The following is a 20461-nucleotide window of genomic DNA, read 5'->3' on the forward strand; positions in this document are numbered from 1 at the left end:
TTCACGCTCAAGGTAAACAAGTCACAGGTCTTTTTTTTTTTTTGGGGGGGTCTCATAAATGTTGTTCAAGCTCAGGAGTAGACACAGTTTTGGAGTGGATTTAAAAACACTGTTTCTATCTTCCATGATCGTTTGGAATGTAACCATTAAATCAAGATACTGCATACAGTTTACACAGAGATTAGACGGGGCGGTTTTCCAATATGCACGCTTGATTCAAGTACTCCTGGTCAGTGTTTTGTACTGTACAGTATGTGTTCTGGTGCCAGCCCAGTGAGAAGTGTTTATATATTGACATACTGTATATATGCTTTGAGACTTAGTTTCATGGTGTTATGAGTTGAACCCACCACCACCACCACCATCAAATGTAAGCTTTTATGTCACAGCTGCTCTGAACAAACAGATTTGGTTATTTCTAAAAATCTTTTTTTTTGTTTTTGTTTCTGTAATGGTTAATATAACAATGTGTAGTAGTTCTTTAAACAAAACCACATTTTAAAGCTAGAATATAATTATTGTTGTCCATTGAGATTTTGAAAGATTTATTGATTAAGATGTTTGATAGAATACAATAATAATAGTAATAATAATAATAATAATAATAATAATAGAATGAAACCTTTTTTTGTGTGTGGTTATTGATTAACTTCTCAGAGAAACCCTGTGATAAATGGTGAAATGGTAAATATTATTGTGACTTAAAATACAATTCAATTCTGGAGTGTCTCAATGATCTAAGCGCTGACTTGGAGGCAGTTCCAGGAAGGGGTCATACCATATTCAAATGTCACCTGACAATACTCCTTTCAACTCTGCATTTACATTGTCTGGGTCATTTCAGCGCACTGCACCAATTGTGTTGGCCTCTATTTGGATCAGTTTTCCATGGGTGACTTAGTATTTCCAATTTTCTAAAATAATAGCTGATAAGAATGGTCTAGCACCTCACTGATAGTGTACAATCACTTGGCTGTGGGTCTAACTACTGTACATACAAATTTTGCACTTAATATTGGTAAAACTACAATGTCATGTTTGACAAACTCTTCGCAGGAAATTGCACACAATTTATAAAAATCTGAACACTACCAAGCACCCTCACCAGTCAACCCCCCCCACCCCCACCCCCCTTAATTTCTTCATTTTCTTTTCTTCACCTTATGTGTTATGATGACCCCCGGAGATTTTATTTTGTTTGTTCTAAATTTGCACTATTGTGATTAATGTGAAATTGACTTTTAAATGACAAATATATAAGTTTAAGTTTATTAAAAAAAAAAAAAAAAAAGTTTAATGGCAACAACGGAAACACTCCAAAAAAGCAAACTATAGGTAGGCCTAATAAGTTGTTCAAATTGGCCTGTCAGCTACCAGTCAGTACTGTACGTTGTCAACACTCAACAGTACAAAGTTCAGTTTACAGGTAGGCGACCAGTCACACGAATATCAGTGGGCTACTTCTACAATGATCTACTTGACCAGGACCACACACACACACACAAAAAAAAAAAAAGTATTTCGACACCTGCGCAAAACTTTGGATGAAGTGCACTCACCATCTTCGTGCATACGCGCAGCCTGCATGTGTTCGACGATGGGAGGAATTCTGTCCCACTGGCACTCGGCCCGGTACCGATCCAAGTCCGCTTCCAGCCGCAACTGGGTGAAGGAGATCCGGGAGGCCATGGCAGCTCGGTCCCGGTGTTGACTGTACTCCCCGGACACGATGGGAGTGACTGCAGACTTTCAGGAGAAATTAAAATGTAATCTTTGGAGCGTGCGCGTGCGCATGTCTGTGCGTGTGTTGGGGCTGGGGTTGGGGTGGGGGGGATAAGTACTGTATGTGCCACAATGCTGTCATTATTGGTTATTTATTTAATGTATATGATTAAAATTTAACTTAGTACTTTCAGTCACATATGGTTTAAGGAGTCAGGAGTTAGGCACCTGCTCTTAATCTTTTTCAGTTAATACTTTAAGTGGATCACGTACGTAGGAGCTGAAAAAAACTGAAGAAGAAAAAACAAGAAGAAAAAAAACAGCAATGCAACGATTTCTGTGTCTAATTAAGTATATATAGAGCATGTATGGAAACAGTAAAAAGGTCGTCTCACTGAAAACGACCCACATTCCCACATTGTCGGCCGGACTCAGCAGTATTCGCGTACTGGTTGTCATTAAACCGCCCGGTTTCGAGGAAGGGCCAAACTAACACATAACAAAGCTGAAGAGAGAAAAGGGTGAGATATACAAACACATAAACACTCTACAGTACATAGACACAGCGCAAACTATAACATTGCATTTCTAAGTCACAGCACAGGGAAGACAAACTATTATGGAAATCATCTACTTTATATCTTAAAATAAAACCTCAAGTCTTCTGAATAGGGATTTTGCTGGATCATTTTCTCTCTGGAAACTTGACATTTGCTTTTAGAGAATGTCCTTTTTCTCAAGTGAAGGGGCTCGCTGTTTGCAGTTGCAGTATTGTGGGGTCGTGGAGGATCCTTGGCGTCCCCTGTTGGCCGACTGAGTCACTACTCAACAACTTGCTCAACGTTGTCATTCGTCTTTGGTACTACGGCAACTCCACTTGAACAAAACTGATTTTAGTAACCATTTTCCAGCCTTTATTATCTCGTTTGTAGCACGTAACATTACATTTACTCAAATTTCCTTCATTCACCAACTAAAATGTTTTGGAGAAAATAAAAATAATTACACTGATGTATAAAAAAAAATATTGACGTTAAATACATTCTTTGTATTGTTTTGAATTGAATATATGATGAAACTGAGTAGCAAGTCATTTGTGTTATGCTTTTATTTTCATTTTACATTTAACATCCCAACTTCATTAGAATTGGGGTTTGTAGTTTAACATTTTTATGACAAGAGGAGGTATCATATGGGAAAAATAAAATTATAGATTTGTTTGATTTATATTTAAATGATCACTAAGGAACTTTTCAATCGTAATAAAATGTTTTCATACCTCTTCTGATGAAACATCGACTTAAAACTAGTTGAATGGTACGTTTGCCATGGCCTGAGGGGGTCGATGTCATTTTTACTGGCACTAAATAACTTTGCGAAAGAAACACAAAAAACTACAAATGTGCTGACTGCTTTATGGCATACGTCACTTCCCCTTTAACCCATTCGTTACAAAGACGGAAGTCAATTAAAAATGTTGTGGGCTCAAAAAATGACGCAATGAGCTTGTCTTCATGAGAAATTTGGTCTTCTTCAGGCATAACGTTACCGACTTGCCATAATCAACGCAAACTCGAATAATATTACTATTATAATATTAGTCGAATAAAGTGTTCATTTGACGTTTCAGTTGTTTACAGTTTACTTATTGCTTATTTCTCAGAAATTCTCACTACATTTAGTTGTGTCTCTCCGTGAGAAATTGATGCGCAAGCAAAAAGGTTTGTAATTGCCTAGATGCCACAAGCCAGCAGCAAAGCACCTTTTTTCTAATAAACATCGTGGCCTAAATAAAGAAGGTACTTCCCTCAGTTCAGCATAGTTGCTTGGCACAAAGTTGCCACCAGAGGGCACTAAAGCTTCTTTTTTTCATAAATAGGTATCTATGAATTTCACATTTGTCAGATCACAGTGCCACAGGTAGGTCATATCACTTAATGACAGGTAATCATGAGATATTTTGTATTAATAAGGAGGTAAAATGGGTACAAAAGTACCTGTAGAAAATACATTTTGCAGTTGGAGCAAAGGAAACTTGTAGTTGTACAAAAGATAACTTTTAGTTGTAGAAAGTCAATTTGTTGTTGTTTAAATAAATTCAGCACAGGAGATGTATACGATCTTCATGGTGGAAGCAGAAAAATATAAAATTATAATAAGGAATATGATAAGAGATGATAATGCGTTCATTAATGGATTGCTACAATGATTTAGCAAGTTTGATGCACAGCACGCTGCTGTCATACAGTATATCGGCAAATAAAATATGAATCTCATTATCATATTAAACTCATGACAAATATTTTCAACCACTAAATTGTGAGTTTGTTTGTTTCGCGTTGACCAGTAAAATGATTTCAATGGCTAAACGAAGTTTAACTCATTCACTGCCATTGACGGCTATAGACGTCAAAAATTCATTTGAACTATTTCTATTAGTTTAATTTTTTTTCCACTTTTGCTAACAAGAGTATGAAAACCTAGATTTTTTTTAATTGTCCATTCAGAACAGATATAAAATTTGTGATTAATCGTTAGTTAACTCGTGAAGTCATGTGATTAATTACAATAAAAAATAATAATCGCTTGACGCCCCTAATTTTAAAAAATATATAAAAAATAATCAGACGATCAAAATTTGTATTCGTAATTAATCTCATGACTTCAATAGTTGATTAACGATTAATCACAAATTTTATAAATTTATAAATGTACAATAAAAAAAATTCTTCATAAAAAATGAAATGAAATGGAAAAAAATTTAACTAAGAGAAATAGTTCACATGAATTTTTGACGTCTATAGTCGTCAATGGCAGTGAATGAGTTAATAAGGCCGCTTGGGTTCAGGGAAACACCTGAGATTTTAGCCATGTTAGCATGTTAGCTACCAAAATCAGTCAATGGCACTGAGGCGATGGAGAAACCAGCACTTCTGATGCCCTCCAAATTAGCAAGTGCTAAAATGAATTGAAAATACACTCCAGTCAGTGAAATGATAAACTCTTAACTCAAGGTTACTGGTAGCTGCTATCACAGATAAATAAATCTTATTTTGTCACCCGTATTAAAACTCATATCCAAATGAGGCCTTTCCTCCCATTTCCCAATTTCCCAAATCAAATGATATATTTATCTATCTATCTTTATGGCCATTGACTCTGCTGGCATATTCTCCTTCCACTTGCATGTTTACCGACTCCCTGGACTCTGATCTGGAGGTCTACCATTCATCAAACTGGTTTTCGGTGGTCACACTAAATAAACATCCGAAATTGGCACTCACATGGCAACGTTATGTGCCGTACATTTTTTTTGGCATGTGGAAATGTTTTAGCTCCTGAATAAGCATTTAATATACCTACAGTAGATCGATCTATGAAGCATTTTTTTTTTTATAGAATTTAAAATGTGGAGTGGCAATTTATGTCTTTCCTCTTTGGGTCTATTGCTACATTGAAACTGACCCAATAATGACACACCAGAATGGAGCTTGTGCACAATATACAGTACATGACTGTACGTTTGGTTTTGAGCACACATCAATACAAGGACGGGCACATTGACTTAAAAGTGCTTAAAGCAAACATTCACATGAGCGATCGATAACGGCATTTGTGCCACGCAATTTTTTATCAGGTGGTCCAGGTTTGCTCGCTGGGTGTCCTCGATCTCAGCCTGGGATGGGCACTTCTCTGTCTGACATGGATCAGCTTAATGTTTAGCCCAGGAAACGCACGTACGCGCACACATAAGGGATTACAAAGCCACGGGGAAACGCATGCTGTGCGAGGATGGAGGCGAGAATACTATGTGAGAGGAGAGCACAAGGTGGCGGCCACTCAGGTGAGAGTTAATGGCACGTTAACTCGCGTTTAATGACTGCTCGTGTCCACACTTGGTGACTCGGTGTTAAAGCTACTGGCAATGATGAAGTGATGGAGCTTGAGTCATAGTTAACTGTGTGTGTCAAGGAAACACAATGAAGTTGCCATAAAATCTGCTTGATGTGTTTTTGTATGAGAGATTCACTCGATTTGAGTTGTAAATGCTAGAGTGCTTTTACTAAGTCTCTGATTTTACTAAGTTGACCTACTGTCTCGTTAATCCTAATTAGAGAAGGCCCACAAGACTCTCGGTCCTTGTGTGGAATGGAATGTGTGTACTGTGTATATTGTGATGAAAATGAAATCAAATATGGGGGCACGTGTACAGATCAAAGTGACATTCAATTAGAAAAACAATGCCTATAGTTTTATATTATATTTATAGGTTTTCAGGATTTTTAGATAGAGGAATATGATTTAAATAACTTGTTTATCACTGTAGATTAAAAAAAAAAAAAAAAAAGCTTAACGATTATTATTTTTGGGGTCAATCGCAAATCAGCGAGTTTGAAAAAAAAAAAGATTGGATCGATTCTGAATCGATTTTCGATTAAGAACGATTTTTGATTCAAAATGATTTGATTGTCAATGATGTTTGCTTCAATCTATAGATGTGCAAGGAATTGTAATGATCTACTCCAGTCTGACTCGCTAATGCTAATTTGCGCGATACTCGCGGCACTTTTAACACTCAAAAGAACGGCTCCTTGCTGAAAAAAAGCAACAACATTTATTGGAATAACTTGATTATGACTTTTCCCTTCTGCTCTCTAATGTGGCTACAATTTATCAGTGTATTAGACCGCGTGGAACCACACTGCCCCTCAGTGGCCAAACCGGGTACAACATGAACAGCGCTCCAAATAAAGGCACACGCAGGCAAAGGCAAGACTGTATAAAATAATTTAAATAAATATCGATTTTGGGACATTTAAAATCGATTCTGGATCGTACTGAATGAGAATCGATTTTTTTTTTAAAATCAGATCAAACACATCTTAGAATTTTGATTAATCACGATTAATCGCTTAAAGCTGCAATGTGGAACTTTTTTTTCTCCCAAAATAACTTTACAGTAAGCTTTTTATTTGACTGAAATGCCTTCTAATTAGTAGATTAACACTTTAGCTGTTCACAATGGGTACTCCTGCAAGACTGGAATCGGGTTAGAATTTCCCGCGCCCTGTCTGCGGATGTGACGTAATGTGCAGTTTAATTTTTTCGTATATATTCTACCTTAAGTAGCTTTAAAGGATCCATGACTTTGTTTTTTAAAAGCATATGTCAACTTTTGATCCCGGCTGTATACACACACACACATATTTATTCCAAGTCCTTTTCATTTTTACATTTGTGTCTGCAATGGGACTCACCGGCACCTGTCGCACTAACATGTGTTTTGGCCACAGGACATGTAGGAGTTGAAGACCCGACAAAGTTTTGCGGGAGAATCTCCACGTGTTCGCTCTCGGTTTTGGCTCGTCTCTACGTGTACGCGTTGCACGGCTGCTTCTGCGAGGTGACTTTCACGGCTGTGCTGGATTGGTGCAGCCTCCAGGACAGGAGGATGATGGGGTACAGCAGCCTTTGGGCCCTGCCGATGTACGCCACCGCCATCTACCTGATGGAGAGTCTGAGAGGCTGGCTGCTGACTCGTCAACAACCGCTGTCTGTGCGTCTGATAACTTACACGCTGTTCATCTACATGTGGGAGTTCAGCTGGGGGAGCGGACTTAGGCTGCTGGGGGCTTGTCCTTGGGACTACTCGGGTTATAAATACAATCTGGGAGGGTTGGTGACTCTGGAGTATGCGCTACCCTGGGCGCTTGCAGCCTTCATAGCGGAGCAGCATGTGATCAAAAACACTCTGAGGATAAGAATGTGCAAATGAACATCTAAAAATGAGCTTGCGATAGCTGCTCACCTAATTAATCATCATTTTGGAACAAACGCCAAAGCGAGTTTATGCAATGTTTTTTTCCTTGTTTTTTATGCGGTTATGTTGGACTAATTTTCCATCTTCTCAATACATTTAGGACATCTTCAAGCCAAAGCAAGAAGGAAATGTGACTCGAATGTGTTACGAAAGTATTGGATAAATTGCTCACCTTGAAAATGGATTGTTTGAACAGTGCAAACAGTAAAATTGGTACATTAACAGAGACAATCTTTTCTTTTTTTTTATACTATCCATCCATTTTCTAAACTACAATGCAATCACCGGACACATATAGTCTCATACCATCTCTCTCTCGCTCTATCCCTCTCTCTCTCTGCTATCTAGCTAACTAGCTGTCTAGCTAGCTGTCCAGATGGTTATCATCTCACTCTCTCTCTTTCTCTCTCTCTGCTATCTAGCTAACTTGCTGTTTAGCTAGCTGTCCAGCTAGTTATTCTCTCTCTCTCTGCTATCTAGCTAACTACCAGTACAGCTAGCTGTGCAGCTAATTCTCCCTCTCTCTCTCTCTCTCTCTCTCTCTCTCCCCCTGCTATCTAGCTAACTAGCTGTCTAGCCAGCTGTCCAGCTAGTTATTCTCTCTCTCTCTCTCTCTCCCTCTCTCTCTCCCTCTCTCTCTCTCTCTCTCTTTGCTATCTAGCTAACTAGCTGTTTAGCTAGCTGTCCAGATAGTTATCATCTCTCTTTCTCTTTCTCTCTCTCTGCTATCTAGCTAACTTGTTGTTTAGCTAGCTGTCCAGCTAGTTATTCTCTCTCTCTCTCTCTGCTATCTAGCTAACTACCAGTACAGCTAGCTGTGCAGCTAATTCTCCCTCTCTCTCGCTCCCCCTGCTATCTAGCTAACTAGCTGTCTAGCCAGCTGTCCAGCTAGTTATCATCTCTCTCTCTCTACTATCTAGCTAACTAGCTATCCAGCTAGTTATCATCGCTCTCTCTCTCTCTCTACTATCTAGCTAACTAGCTGTCTAGCTAGCTGTCAGCTAGTTATCATCTCTCTCTCTCTCTCTCTCTCTCTCTCTCTCTCTCTCTATCAGCTTCCACATTATGACTTCTGATTTGTTGTCATATTTCATACATCAGGTCACAATTGCAACATTTATAACTGTCAAAAATATGATAATAAACATATCAAACATATTAGTATTTCCAAAAAGCAGAAGGAACGTTTCCAACTGTTAATAAGTATGTGTCTCTCCTTTCTCAATTGGGGCAAGATTGCCGGAAATGCCACCAGCTGGGTGATACTGCCCTCTAATGGATTATCCGTGCAATGCATGTGTTAAATCATATACGTCAGGGTTTTAATGGAAATAAAATATTATACTCATGAAATAGAGGGCTCAAAACGTCTTGATGTTTAATATGATACATTTGGTTTTATAGGGTTAAAAACGTTCCTTTTTATTTTGTTTAAAAAAAAAAAGCAATTTGCAGCATGCTGTATGTTGAGAGTGTCGTTGGCAACAGGTCAGATCAGGGTCTTTTACGCTCAGGATTTTGAACCACAACCAGTGCAATAGTCTCCTCATCTCTCTTCCACTTGTACCTACAGGAGTAGATATGAAAAGATATTAACCACTGATATGCTCGCCGTGAATGTCGCCAATGACAGAAAATCTGATTGTCTCATTAATAATGCACATAACAGGATGTACTGACTGGGTAAGCTCAGGAATGAGTAAACTGTCTCCAGCAGAGAGATTAAACTCCTGTTCATTCATGGTTACACCTGACGATCCCTCCTATTGGTGAAAAAGCAGAAGAGGAGATCAAGTCAACAGATACATATCGATGTATTTTTTTGTAAAAATGGAAGCATCACATGGTGCATAATACAAACCAGTTGCCAAATCCACACATCACTTTGTGGCAAGGATGTGTCAGACAAACCAGGTCCAAAGATGGTTGCCTGTCAAGATCACAAATAGATGTTTTACTATGTTTGTGCTTCATATTGCTTAATTATTAGCACCTCTTTGACATTGTCATTCAAAATCCTTCTTGTATGTATGCATATGTGGGTGTCATTAGATGTGACAGGGGTATGTATTGTGGCAAGAGAGTGTATGTACGTAATAGGGGTGTGGCCAAAAAATCGATTCTCATAAGAGTCGCAATTCTCATTGAGTACGATTCAGAATCGATTTTAAATTTCCCAAAATCGATTTTATTTCAATTATTTTATACTGTCTTGCCTTTGTTTGTGTGTGCCTTTATTGGGAGCGCTGTTCATGTTGTACTCGATTTTGGCCACTTAGGGGCAGTGTGATTCCACGCGGTCTGGTACACTGTTAAGTTGTAGCCTCGTAGTCACGATCAAGTTATTCCAATAGAAGTTGTTGTTTTTTGCAGCGTCGAGACGTTCTTTTGAGTGATAAAAATGCCGTGAGTCGCGCGCTAATTAGCATTAGCGCATCAGACCGGAGCAGATCATTACGATTCTTAGCACATCTATAAATTGAAGCAAAAATCATCGTCAATCAAATCATTTTGAATCAAAAATCATTCTCAACCGAAAATCGATTCTGAATCGAATCGCAGACCCAAAAATCGGAATCGAATTGTGAGACATTCAAAGATTCCCACCCCTAGTATGTAACGTTAGGAATGAAAGGTTTCATTCTACCTCTGTCTCAAACTGAGCTCCAAACATGTTAATTGGGCTGCCATTGGCAAGAAATGGCTTTTGTTTTTCCAGCCAGGACTTAAAGCAGAAGGGCGACATCACATTCATGCTGTTCATCTGAAACGGAGGCTCCCTGAAGACTTCACCTGTCCAAAAATAATAATAATAATAATACTGATTGTAAAATTCTGGAAAAACCTCAAGAAGTGCAGATGAGAAACAACAGCTCACTCGGATCAGGTTTTCCAGTCTTGTACTGCATTGATGCCATGAACCTGATAATAAAAGTTGATCTTAAATAGAGCGCCAAGAGTGAGTGATTATAAAATAAGATTTCTTACTCTTGGATTATCGGCACCAGTTGGGTTCCGAGATCATCACAGTAGAACCATTTCTCAAACAGGATGTCGGTTGTGTTGTCAACGTAGTACCTGAAGGCACCAGCGCATGACTTTGAACCAGATGCAGACACCAAAGTAACAAAACAAAATCATGCTTAATCGGTTCTTCTGTCATTTTCATTCTTCCCAACTCGGTTCCACGCGTCACCTGAGGCAATCCTTTTCAGCATGCAGTCGTTTCCTCTCTACCACGAGTCCAACAGTGTTGGCCTGTCTCTGAGGTGAGTGGGGGATCCGAGCAGGCAGCAGAAACATCTGAAAATGGAAAAGACGATTTCAAGAGAAGCACTATGAATGTAACTGATACATGATGACCCGTCTCACTAATAGATTTCCATGGAAGGGACTACTTGTTATGATCATGTTGTGGAATTGACACTTATGCTCTTCGACCTTCATGCAGTATATCTTTTGAACGCTAAGATTAACCCTGGAGAACCCACGGGGTCAAATTTGGCCCCTATAAATTCTGCTACTCAAATAACAAAGACCTTTTTTTTTTTTTTTTTACAAATTTAACTTCAAAAGTCCAGAGTGCCACTTCTGACCCCTGCATGGGGTCATCTAGTGGATGAATATTGCACTTACATGAGCCAGAGTGCTGGTGACAAGATGGCTAAAATGCAACAAATAAAACAAAAAAATTATATTGTTCAATGTAGCTGTGTATTTGATTGATTATTTTCTTAAATTCTAAATAGTTTACTGACTGTTTTTGTTATCCTGATTTTTCGAAATGATACCCCTAAATCCCAAAAGGGTCAAATTTCGCCCTAATCCTAAATTAGGTAATAAAGGGGTAAAATTGAAAAAACATATATTTTGGTGTTCAGTGAACTTATAGCAGTCATTTAATGTATAATTCATTCGAGTACATCCTGAACTGATCCCCTGCCATGAAGACAACCTTCAGTTTCCAGCCTTGGACGACATTTGTTTGCTACCTATAGAACCCAGAGATAACAAGTCAACTATTACCTCTCCTTCCTTGATGTGCACATCCTTGCTCTTGCCATTTTCAATCACTTTCAGACACATGTCCCCCTTCACCTGGTAAAAGAGCTGTTGGACATACACAATCTTGAGGCATTTTGTATACCTTCCGTATCATGTGGGAATAAGAGGTTTCATGGATGCCTGTTACAACAGAACCACTATTAAATAATAACAACAAAAGGAGAGGATAGTGTGTGGTGTGACATTGATTGCAAATCAATGATAGTAATACCTCCTCCCCTTCTTCGATATGGTAATCCTTCCTGGTATTTGGTCCTCCAACAAACATAATGTTTAACTGGGAAAAGTGCCTGAATGAGGGGAGGGGCGGAAAGTCACATTATGTAACCTCATGTGATCTAACGTGATCTATCTTATTCTCTTTCTTGATGATTGCCGCCCTGAAATCTCCTCTGTGGTTGTGCATATAAAATAGCATTGTTAATACAAATAATTTGAAACAGCTTACTCACATGAGTTTGTTGCAAACTGGTGGCAAGAAAGCATTCTGGTTCTCTGCTAACCACTTTTCCACGTTCACAAGAAGATGACTGTTATTCATGATTTCAATCGACGTTTGAGGCCCTGCTGCTGTATTTTACGTCAGAACGGCCTCTTTTCTGTTGCTGCGAGTATATTCAACAGTTTGACTGTCACTGAAAGTCCAAAATGCAAAAGTGGGTGTAGGCAAGTGGGAGGAGTTTTGTAGTGGTGAAAGGTCACCTGCATATTATCATAACAATTTTCACGCATTTCACCCTTTTTTGGATTGGATTATAACAGGAGAGCTGTTGAATAATAAAGTAAAGGAAAGCTAAATAATAACAATAATAACAATAATAATAATAATGATAATTATTATTATTATTATTATTATTATTATTATCATTATTAAATAATAATAATAATGATAATAATAATAATAATGATGATTATTATTATTATAATTATATAAATATATTTTATATAATATTGTAATATAATATAATATATATAATTATATAAATAATAATAATAATAAATAATATATATAATTACATACATAATTATTATTATTAATAATAATAAATATTATTATTATCATTATTAAATAATAATAATAATGATAATAATAATAATAATTATTATTATTATTTAAAAGAGAGCATGTATTCAAGCGCGTCAATATGCGTTTGCATTCCGAGCAGTTAGCATTTTCTCATGAATAATTATTAGCATAATGTTCTAAATAAGGGGTGCCCAATCTTTTTTTGCCCCAAGATCTATTTTTAAAGCAGCCAACCTCCAGCAACCTGCATCATGACCATGTCTATGGTTTGGGAGTGAAGACTGCTACGAGTGAGGTAAAATTCTGGGCCACCATTATAGCTCAACTCCATATTGGAACATCCAGGAAGTGAGGTTTTACTAACATAAAAAGGTGATCTAGTTTTTTTTTATTTTTATAAAAAAATATAAAATATGTTTATTATTATTATTATTATTATTATTATTATTATTATTATTATTATTATTTATTATATATATTTATATATAACCAAAACCTGATTTTTCGACCGCGTTGGGTACTCCTATTCTAAATAATACCTCTTCTGCCGTAAATACAGCTTTAACTAAATATTCATTACTAGCGTTTGAGCATAATAATGGCAATAGAAAAACAGTAGCCTCTCAAGGATACTAACTAACAACCCCTTATCGTTCCAGTGTTAAAAAAAATAAAAAATAATTATAAATCGCTTCTGTGTTTAGTTTTCTTCCTCATCCCTGTTTTCCCAGGTTTAACAAGGAACTTCGCCAATGAACTACGTTGACGGGCAAAAACCCACTTCCGGCAATGCTTAGTCCGACAATTTTTTGAAGTTTCCTGAAATTCCCGTCAATCGTTAATCATCACCAAAACGGCCGTCCGTCTTTGATGGATCAACGGAATGCTCACCTCTGCATTTTGGCATAATTATGCCCCATCCCACCCCAAAAAAAAAAAAAAAAAACCTTAATGGCAGCACACACATAACCAAGTTCATTATGACCAGCTGGTTCCCAATACAGGGTCAGCGATAAAGTGAAAAGTGGACATTTATTTAGCAAGAGAGACAGTACATTTTTCCCTCTAACACAAAGCTTGCCAGAGGCTGTGTGGTGATTCTTTTGATTTTAATTCAATCTTGGAAGTATTTGGAATAGTAATTGTAATAATGAACATTGCATATTGATTTTAATGTAGTTGCTATCAACACATGGAAGTCTGACATTTTATTTTTTATAATTATTCTGTCAAAATATCCATTATTTTCGTTTTTCTTCAAGTTATTGTGTACAGGTAAATAACTGACTGATGCCTTTTTGCCAGTGGCACAGTGGTGACTGGTTAACAAATCTGCCCCCCAGTACAGCGGTCATTAGATCGAATCCAGGCAGGATTTAACTTGAATCCGAGTCACCACTTCAAAAGTCATCCAAAAGAAGAACCACTGGATCAGAAAAGTGAACGACTGCGTAATCTGGATGGATTTTCTTCGGGTACTCCAGGTTCCTCCCACATTCCAAAAAAAACCCCACTCATGGTAGTTAGTCATCAGCGTTTTTAATCATGTTGTGTTTACATTTTTATTTTAGTATCTACCCCTCATTATGTAATATTATACCGTATCAGTGTGCGTTGATTTTGTTTTGTAATAAATGTGTTTTAATCAAGTTGTATAACATGTCAAAAAGCTAAAGAACCCATACCAAAAATAATGGAAGTAAACATCTTGTTCCACTTCCGTAGTCTTTGCCAACGTCAACCAATCACAATGCGATGTCGTGTCCAAGTGGAACTACGGCAAGCAGCTAGGTCTGTGTCAAACCTGTGCCTGCTTATCGTTTACAGCGACCCGACAAGAACACTCAACGTGGATTCAGGTGAAATCAATACGAATATACGCAGCTGTGTGATATATATATATTTTTGAAAACTCATTCAACTATATAATAACTTGCGCGGTACATTGGACGCTATGTAACTGTTAAGATCCATGCTAGCTACAGTACAACAACCGGCTTTTGAGTCATGGTCAATAAAGTGATTGTTATACATATTCTCGTGTTTACGTGTATGGGACGCTAAATTTTTACAAACGCACGCCTTTGATTCCTTACGCCGAATTTCCAGTGATTAGTTCCTTTGATTATTCACGATACACTGCTTCCATTCACGGCGTGTAATACAATTGAGTTTTGTCATGGCACTTGGAAAAAAAAAAAAAGCTCACGACACGCCACCTAACAAAAACGTCACTAAAGGTATAAGGAATAATGGTGATGATTGATCGCACACACTTAAATGTATTCAGCTGTGTGAAATCTGCGTAGTTGGCCACAAGGCAATGATTCTGTTGTATGAATAGCAACAGGTGGCTACAATTGTTGCCAAGGTTGATTGTACTTTATACCTGTCTCTATCTCTCTCTTGTCTATACATTCTATAACAACGGTACTTGGAATTTAATATAAATAATGGCAAAAATCTAAAATGTTTATTTACTCAAGTAGCAGCACAAAAATCCTTAATGTAACTTTGTACATGTTGTCCTTATGCCTTGCAGCAGAATGAGACATCACAGTTTCTTCTTCTTCCTGTCCTCTTGTCTTCTTTGTGTCCACTCTCACGGGGAGGCTGAGCATCAGGGACAGCAGCCCCCCATTGTGGAGAGTGCAGCTCACATATCGGGCCATGGTCGTCTCGATAAAAACATGGTCCAGGATAAAGAGTGAGCGATGCTTCGATTTTGCACATTCTAGTGGACTTTGAACACACACACACACACAGCAGCAGCAATGTGCGGCAATTATTGTCTCTCGTCTTGCAGCCACATTATGGAGCATCTGGAGGGTGTGATTGACAAACCAGAGAAAGAGATGTCACCTCAGGAGCTTCAGCTGCACTATTTTAAGATGCACGATTATGATGGCAACAACCTGTTAGATGGGCTGGAGTTGGCGACTGCGATCACCCACGTCCACAGAGAGGTAGGAGCAAATATTTGCGTTTCCTCTGAAAGGTAGGATGACAACCTATAGCGCCCTCTATTGACCAGCTGCTGGTATTTACATTGCTACTTTTGCTTTTGTTTCTTTAATTTTAGGAGAGAGGAGAGCACAGTCAGCCAATAGGAGAGGAAGATCTAATAAGGCTCATCGATAATGTTCTGAGGGATGACGACAAGAACAATGACGGTTACATAGACTACGCAGAGTTTGCCAAATCACTGGAATAACACGTCACTCCACACGATAACCTTTCACTTCTTTGTCCACAACAAAGCTACGAGGAAGCTGCAGAGACCATCGTAGTGGCTCACTTCAGTCAGTCTTGTGGGTAGCAAATTCCTTATTTCCTTAACAAACTTGCCGATGTACCTTTTTTTTAAGCTAACCCATGTGAGCAAAATCTCTGCATTTTCCATTCTCGTAGTTTCATACAATTAGTGCCTTTTCAAAGGCTGATTCACGCAAATCAAAAGTTTTTCCTGTCCCTTTGGAGCGTCTTGCCAAAATTGCATACCACTGTAAAGATGTCTGCCACTGGGAAGGTAAAGGAGCCATTACATAAACCAAGAGTGCTGTATAATTCCAGTGCGTGCAATATTTTAGGGTGAAGCTGTTTCCTCCTGAAAGTTGCATCTTGATGATTGTCAAAAAATGATACACTGTGCTCATGTATCTGCCGGATGCATGACAGCAAAGCGTCAAATAGTAGAGTGATTGTAACGCAATGCTGCCTCTCTATCACTGGATGAGACTGGCTTGCTGCTGTTTGTAAACTCATGAATGCGCACACACATACACGCGTCAGCTGCCTCCAGATGAAAACATCTTTAAAACTGTCAAATCCATCTGTGATTTTTGATAATGTACAGTTTGTTATTATATAAATATATATTTTCCCATCTTGTTATCAGTTCTTCAGTCAGGTTGTTGAATGTAAAATATTTAAAAAATAAATGCATAATACATGTTTTTCAATGGAACGTGAACTATTAAATTATGTAATCAACAGATGCTATTGTTTTCTTTCATCAATTTTACCAGCAACAACTAATATTGCGACAAAAAGAACAAGTTGTCAAACCGTTGAGCATTTATTAAGTATAATGAAGAGACATTAAATATTTGCATCTGGACATGTTATAAGGACACTTTATTCGGTACACTTGTACAAACCTTAACTTTGTTCATATCAGCCTCTGATTTCTGTAATATATATATATATATATATATATATATATATATATATATATATATATATATATATATATATATATATATATATATAAATAAAAAAGGGGTGGCAGTCAATTAAAATGTTTAACTGTAATTAATCGCATGACTTCAATAGTTAACTCACGATTTATGACAAATTTTATATCTGTCCTAAATGTACAATAAAAAAATTCAAAGTTTTCATACTCAAAATAAAAGTGGGAAAAAAGGTTCAACTAATAGAAATATGGCTGCATCTTTTAGTCATTGATACAGTAATTTCATAATAATTCCTAAAATTGAGTTAAAATTAAAAACATACACTTGTACTGTAAAAAAAAAAAAACGAGTGTGATATTGATTTGTGTTGAGGTTATTTTTCTGCCACTAGATGGCATCTTGTACTCGCAACTTGTTGTTTACAATCAGCAAGTAGAAGAATAGGAAAAAAAATGGTATCAAACTATACAAATCGGAAATGAAAGCAACAGGACTGAAAACAAAGAGTACAGTACATGTATCCAAGCGTAATCCTATTTGACACAAGCTTTCAGTGATACTTGCAAAATCTTAACTGAGGACTCAACAATGCTTAACTCCAGTGAGAGGACGGTTCCAAGGGCTGCAAGGATGTCAACGAGAACATGCTTGAGGTCAGGTTACTCCTCACGTGGCTGTACCATTCTTCATGCTGCTGAGCGGTCGCCTGAGGTGCGATCGGGGGGCACGGACATGGGCTAACCGGACCTTGGGTGTGGTGGGGGTACACCCTGGCGGGCAGCACAGCAGTGACGTGGGGAATGTGGGCCAGCGGCTGGCCGTAGTACTGCCGGGCCACGGGAGGCGCCACGTGTATGGTGCTCAGTAGCGCCCTGTGGCCCGACATCACACCCAGTGGGTGCACTTTTTGGGAGACCCGCTCATGCTTGCGCTGTTTGGCTCTTCTGTTCTGAAACCACACCTGTTGACAAGATATCATACTAATCTTTCATGTTTATTTACATTGCATGTGCACAGTATGTTGTTTTTTTTTAATTCTGCTTTGTTTGGGTAAAAAAAAAGGGACGATAAGACCAAACAAAAATGAAAATCAGATACGGTGTAGAAAAGGAGTTGACAAAAAAAAAAACTTTAATGCACACACTTGCTGGCGAGATTCAGCTCTGCTACGCAGACACTTGCTAGCGAGGTAACGTTCCTATGTTTAGAACTTAGAAGGGGTGTGACAAGGAAAATTAAAATGTTCAAATATAATTTCACCTGTAAAGTGTATTGCAAATGTTTTGTGTTGCTTGGACTATTTATAATACTGCCATTGAATGATCATGGATTTTATTTCTTTCTTTTTACAAACCCAGAAAATTCTCCCCAAAAACGGCAAAAATATTGATTGTACGTTTTGCATGAAAAATGGGGGGTAGGTGAGGGGGGAAAAGCATGGATTTTTTTTTTTTTTACAAAACACCCAAAAAAAATTAAAAAATAATGAGATTTCTTTTTTTTTATCAGCAAATATGAATTGCCGCTAGTTGGCAAACATAGCTTATATGCACTTACACTTGCCCTATACTGTAGAAAAAATCTAAAAAAATGCCGATTTGGAATATATATACTGTACAAACATAGCACCAGAATATTATAAAACTTTTAGTGTTTTGTTTTTTTGTAAAAAAAAATAGACAAATAGAGTTATTGCGCTTTGCCTTTCAGCATTTTTGTGCCGTCCTTGATTGAGAAATGTTTTATGAAAAATGAAATATATTAAGAGCATATATGTTGTGCACATGCATTTATTATGCCCATATTTAAAAGGCATTTTTCTGCTTTGGAAGGGCGTGGTCATATGTCGTCAACGAGTAGCACTGATGAAAAATTGCATTTAAGCTGTCCGTCCCTGCTGTAAATTAAATTAGTGTTAAGGTAGCAGCAAAAAAAAAGTAATGCTACTGGGCATTTCTCTTTTCAATGGCAAATGGCAAAGCGAGATACACACAATAATGTTGATTGAGTGCAACGGACACACACTACAGTATAAACCTCATTATCAAAGTCATTAAGTGGACGACTCAGTACCTGGATGCGAGCCTCATTGAGCTTAGTGATCCGGGCCAGCTCCTCTCTGTAGTAGATGTCAGGATACTGGTTCTGCTCAAAGGCCATCTCCAGGTGCTCCAACTGCTTGTGGCTGAAGGTGGTGCGGAGGCGTCTCCTCAACGGGGATTGAAAGGTTCGGTTCCGTCGGCCAACTGCCGCAGAGGTCTCGCACAATGACCCTTTGCTCAACGAATCTCCAATATCTGCTTTCAGCATGAACAATGCAGGTGAGGGTTTTCTACCTTGCACTTCAAGACAATTCTTCAGCTCCTGTTTCGTAATTTCCTTGTGTCTCCAAGATTGGCATCCCGCAAAAAGCACGACTTAACTCGTTAGCTCAACGATGACTTTTTCGATAAAAGAGGGATTACCCAAACTTCATGGTTCCCACTGCCACGAAGCAATATGAGAGCCAGGGAGCATTTGCAGCCAAACACAAGCTCGTGAGAAACAGATACCAGAAACGGAGGGATTTGTTGCAGACAACTACCAGCAAAAGGACTCATTTGCTAGAGTGGGGGACTGAGCCAACCTTGCTCTGTCACACAAAAAAAGGCTAATTTGAGTGGTCTACGTTGCTTGTTTATATATATATATATATATATATATATATATATATATATATAAAATTTTAGATTTTTTTAATATCATTTTATTTGACCAATTGTGATGAAAACTACTGTATCTTAGAGAACACATTATTATCTTTATTATGACATTATTATCTTATGCATCTTATTGATAATTATCCCTCTACAATAAGAACAAATAAATAAATAAACAAAGGGGGGTTGGATCAAATAAATTGTAAACATTCTATATTCTATCAATTCTATTCCTTACAGTTGATGTATTCTTTTTTTATTTTTTATTTTTTTTTCTGGAGAGCTCAGTATTGTTCATTCATCATGTCATCATCATTGCTCTCTTTTTTAAAAAAAAAAAACTTTTTTAGTTTTTTTATTTTGTATGTGGGTGAGTATGTGTATGTGTACGTGCATGTGCGTGCGTGTGAGTGTGTTTGTGTATTCTTATAAAATGCCGAAAATGAAAAACGATTGATAGGTCCTTGCAAAAGGAGGATTATGAATAAATTTGGTTTGTCAAACTTACCTGCAGTGGAGCTGACAGTGGCGACGTTAGGGAACACGTCAGCAGAGTCCTGGTGGCTCCTCATCACATCTCCTGTTACTTTTACTTGGGCCATGCCTGCAATGCTCACTGATGGGATGGTAAGTGCAGTCTGGCCATCCAAAACTCACACATTCAGCCCACCACCAGTAACCTTTAAGTCACGTGTCTCTTTACTTTTGCCTCTGTTGGTGTGGATGGTAGACGGGGATAACTGTGACGTAACTCAGGGTGGGCGAACTCAAACATTGTGGTTATTATTTGCAGGTGTTTTTGGTGTAACCTTAATACTAAGTTTTTGTTACATCACTTACACACTGTTTTTCAATCAGAATTGGGTCGTTCTCCTTAGAGGCAGATTACCTGGGTCATGCAGTGAGAATAATTAGATACAAATCTGGA

At 37.8% G+C, this 20461-nt stretch overlaps 5 protein-coding genes across 10 annotated transcripts in view; 2 read left to right on the top strand and 3 right to left on the bottom strand.

Moving 5' to 3' along the window:
* Positions 1–2663, bottom strand: part of ttc7a (tetratricopeptide repeat domain 7A) — a 44380-nt gene extending 41717 nt beyond the window's left edge. For 2 of the 3 annotated variants that reach the window (XR_013296273.1, XM_077582545.1), the window contains exons 1-2: positions 2377–2662; positions 1560–1746 (exon numbers count right to left, since the gene is read on the bottom strand). Coding sequence is in view for 2 of the 3 variants with exons in the window: in XM_077582545.1 (XP_077438671.1) it covers positions 1560–1746; positions 2377–2433 (244 nt within the window). In the remaining variant the exon portion in view is untranslated. Of the gene's footprint in view, positions 1–1559; positions 1747–2376 lie in introns of all 3 variants that reach the window. The other variant, XM_077582547.1, reaches the window with a different exon arrangement.
* A 2720-nt stretch (positions 2664–5383) lies between these two features.
* Positions 5384–7774, top strand: LOC144061900 (transmembrane protein 229b-like). The gene is made up of 2 exons (XM_077582818.1): positions 5384–5566; positions 7017–7774. Exons 1-2 carry the CDS (start codon positions 5515–5517, stop codon positions 7496–7498), a joined length of 534 nt encoding a protein of 177 aa, XP_077438944.1. The 5' UTR covers positions 5384–5514; the 3' UTR covers positions 7499–7774.
* A 1122-nt stretch (positions 7775–8896) lies between these two features.
* Positions 8897–12255, bottom strand: haao (3-hydroxyanthranilate 3,4-dioxygenase). The gene is made up of 10 exons (XM_077582817.1): positions 12061–12255; positions 11820–11898; positions 11570–11653; positions 10740–10846; positions 10532–10621; positions 10422–10465; positions 10191–10336; positions 9405–9473; positions 9224–9306; positions 8897–9110 (listed from the first exon to the last, which is right to left on the bottom strand). The coding sequence occupies exons 1-10, from the start codon at positions 12147–12149 to the stop codon at positions 9038–9040; spliced, it is 864 nt and encodes a 287-aa protein (XP_077438943.1). The 5' UTR covers positions 12150–12255; the 3' UTR covers positions 8897–9037.
* Positions 12256–14327: 2072 nt separating this feature from the next.
* Positions 14328–16630, top strand: mcfd2 (multiple coagulation factor deficiency 2, ER cargo receptor complex subunit). Of its 4 annotated transcripts, none has more exons than XM_077582990.1 (4): positions 14328–14494; positions 15178–15342; positions 15442–15601; positions 15718–16630. In XM_077582990.1, the coding sequence occupies exons 2-4, from the start codon at positions 15182–15184 to the stop codon at positions 15847–15849; spliced, it is 453 nt and encodes a 150-aa protein (XP_077439116.1). In that variant the 5' UTR covers positions 14328–14494; positions 15178–15181; the 3' UTR covers positions 15850–16630. The 4 variants fall into 4 exon arrangements, with proteins under 4 accessions (XP_077439116.1, XP_077439117.1, XP_077439115.1 ...); XM_077582991.1 differs by having other exon boundaries at positions 14371–14494; positions 15181–15342; XM_077582989.1 differs by lacking the exon at positions 14328–14494 and adding an exon at positions 14522–14654.
* Positions 16631–17313: 683 nt separating this feature from the next.
* prop1 (PROP paired-like homeobox 1) lies at positions 17314–20170 on the bottom strand. Its single transcript, XM_077582819.1, has 3 exons — positions 20042–20170; positions 18908–19131; positions 17314–17795 (listed from the first exon to the last, which is right to left on the bottom strand). Exons 1-3 carry the CDS (start codon positions 20133–20135, stop codon positions 17427–17429), a joined length of 687 nt encoding a protein of 228 aa, XP_077438945.1. The 5' UTR covers positions 20136–20170; the 3' UTR covers positions 17314–17426.
* Between the last annotated feature and the right edge of the window lie 291 nt (positions 20171–20461).

The sequence above is a fragment of the Vanacampus margaritifer genome, chromosome 12, assembly GCF_051991255.1.
Source record: "Vanacampus margaritifer isolate UIUO_Vmar chromosome 12, RoL_Vmar_1.0, whole genome shotgun sequence".
In the NCBI taxonomy this organism is placed as follows: Eukaryota; Metazoa; Chordata; class Actinopteri; order Syngnathiformes; family Syngnathidae; genus Vanacampus; species Vanacampus margaritifer.

Bases quoted from the DNA above. Each gene is read 5' to 3' on its own strand.
- LOC144061900 (XM_077582818.1), top strand. From the start codon at position 5,515: ATGGAGGCGAGAATACTATGTGAGAGGAGAGCACAAGGTGGCGGCCAC. The intron at 5,567-7,016 runs GTGAGAGTTAAT...TTTTGGCCACAG, and splicing joins ACAAGGTGGCGGCCACTCAG to GACATGTAGGAGTTGAAGAC.
- haao (XM_077582817.1), bottom strand. From the start codon at position 12,149: ATGAATAACAGTCATCTTCTTGTGAACGTGGAAAAGTGGTTAGCAGAG. The intron at 10,466-10,531 runs GTAAGAAATCTT...TTTTATTATCAG, and splicing joins CTGGTGCCGATAATCCAAGA to GTTCATGGCATCAATGCAGT. The intron at 10,337-10,421 runs GTGAGCTGTTGT...ATTTTTGGACAG, and splicing joins GACTGGAAAACCTGATCCGA to GTGAAGTCTTCAGGGAGCCT.
- mcfd2 (XM_077582989.1), top strand. From the start codon at position 14,608: ATGCTAGCTACAGTACAACAACCGGCTTTTGAGTCATGGTCAATAAA. The intron at 15,343-15,441 runs GTGAGCGATGCT...CTCGTCTTGCAG, and splicing joins AACATGGTCCAGGATAAAGA to CCACATTATGGAGCATCTGG. The intron at 15,602-15,717 runs GTAGGAGCAAAT...CTTTAATTTTAG, and splicing joins TCACCCACGTCCACAGAGAG to GAGAGAGGAGAGCACAGTCA.
- prop1 (XM_077582819.1), bottom strand. From the start codon at position 20,135: ATGGCCCAAGTAAAAGTAACAGGAGATGTGATGAGGAGCCACCAGGAC. The intron at 19,132-20,041 runs GTAAGTTTGACA...TGCTGAAAGCAG, and splicing joins CACTGTCAGCTCCACTGCAG to ATATTGGAGATTCGTTGAGC. The intron at 17,796-18,907 runs GTACTGAGTCGT...TCTTGTCAACAG, and splicing joins TCAATGAGGCTCGCATCCAG to GTGTGGTTTCAGAACAGAAG.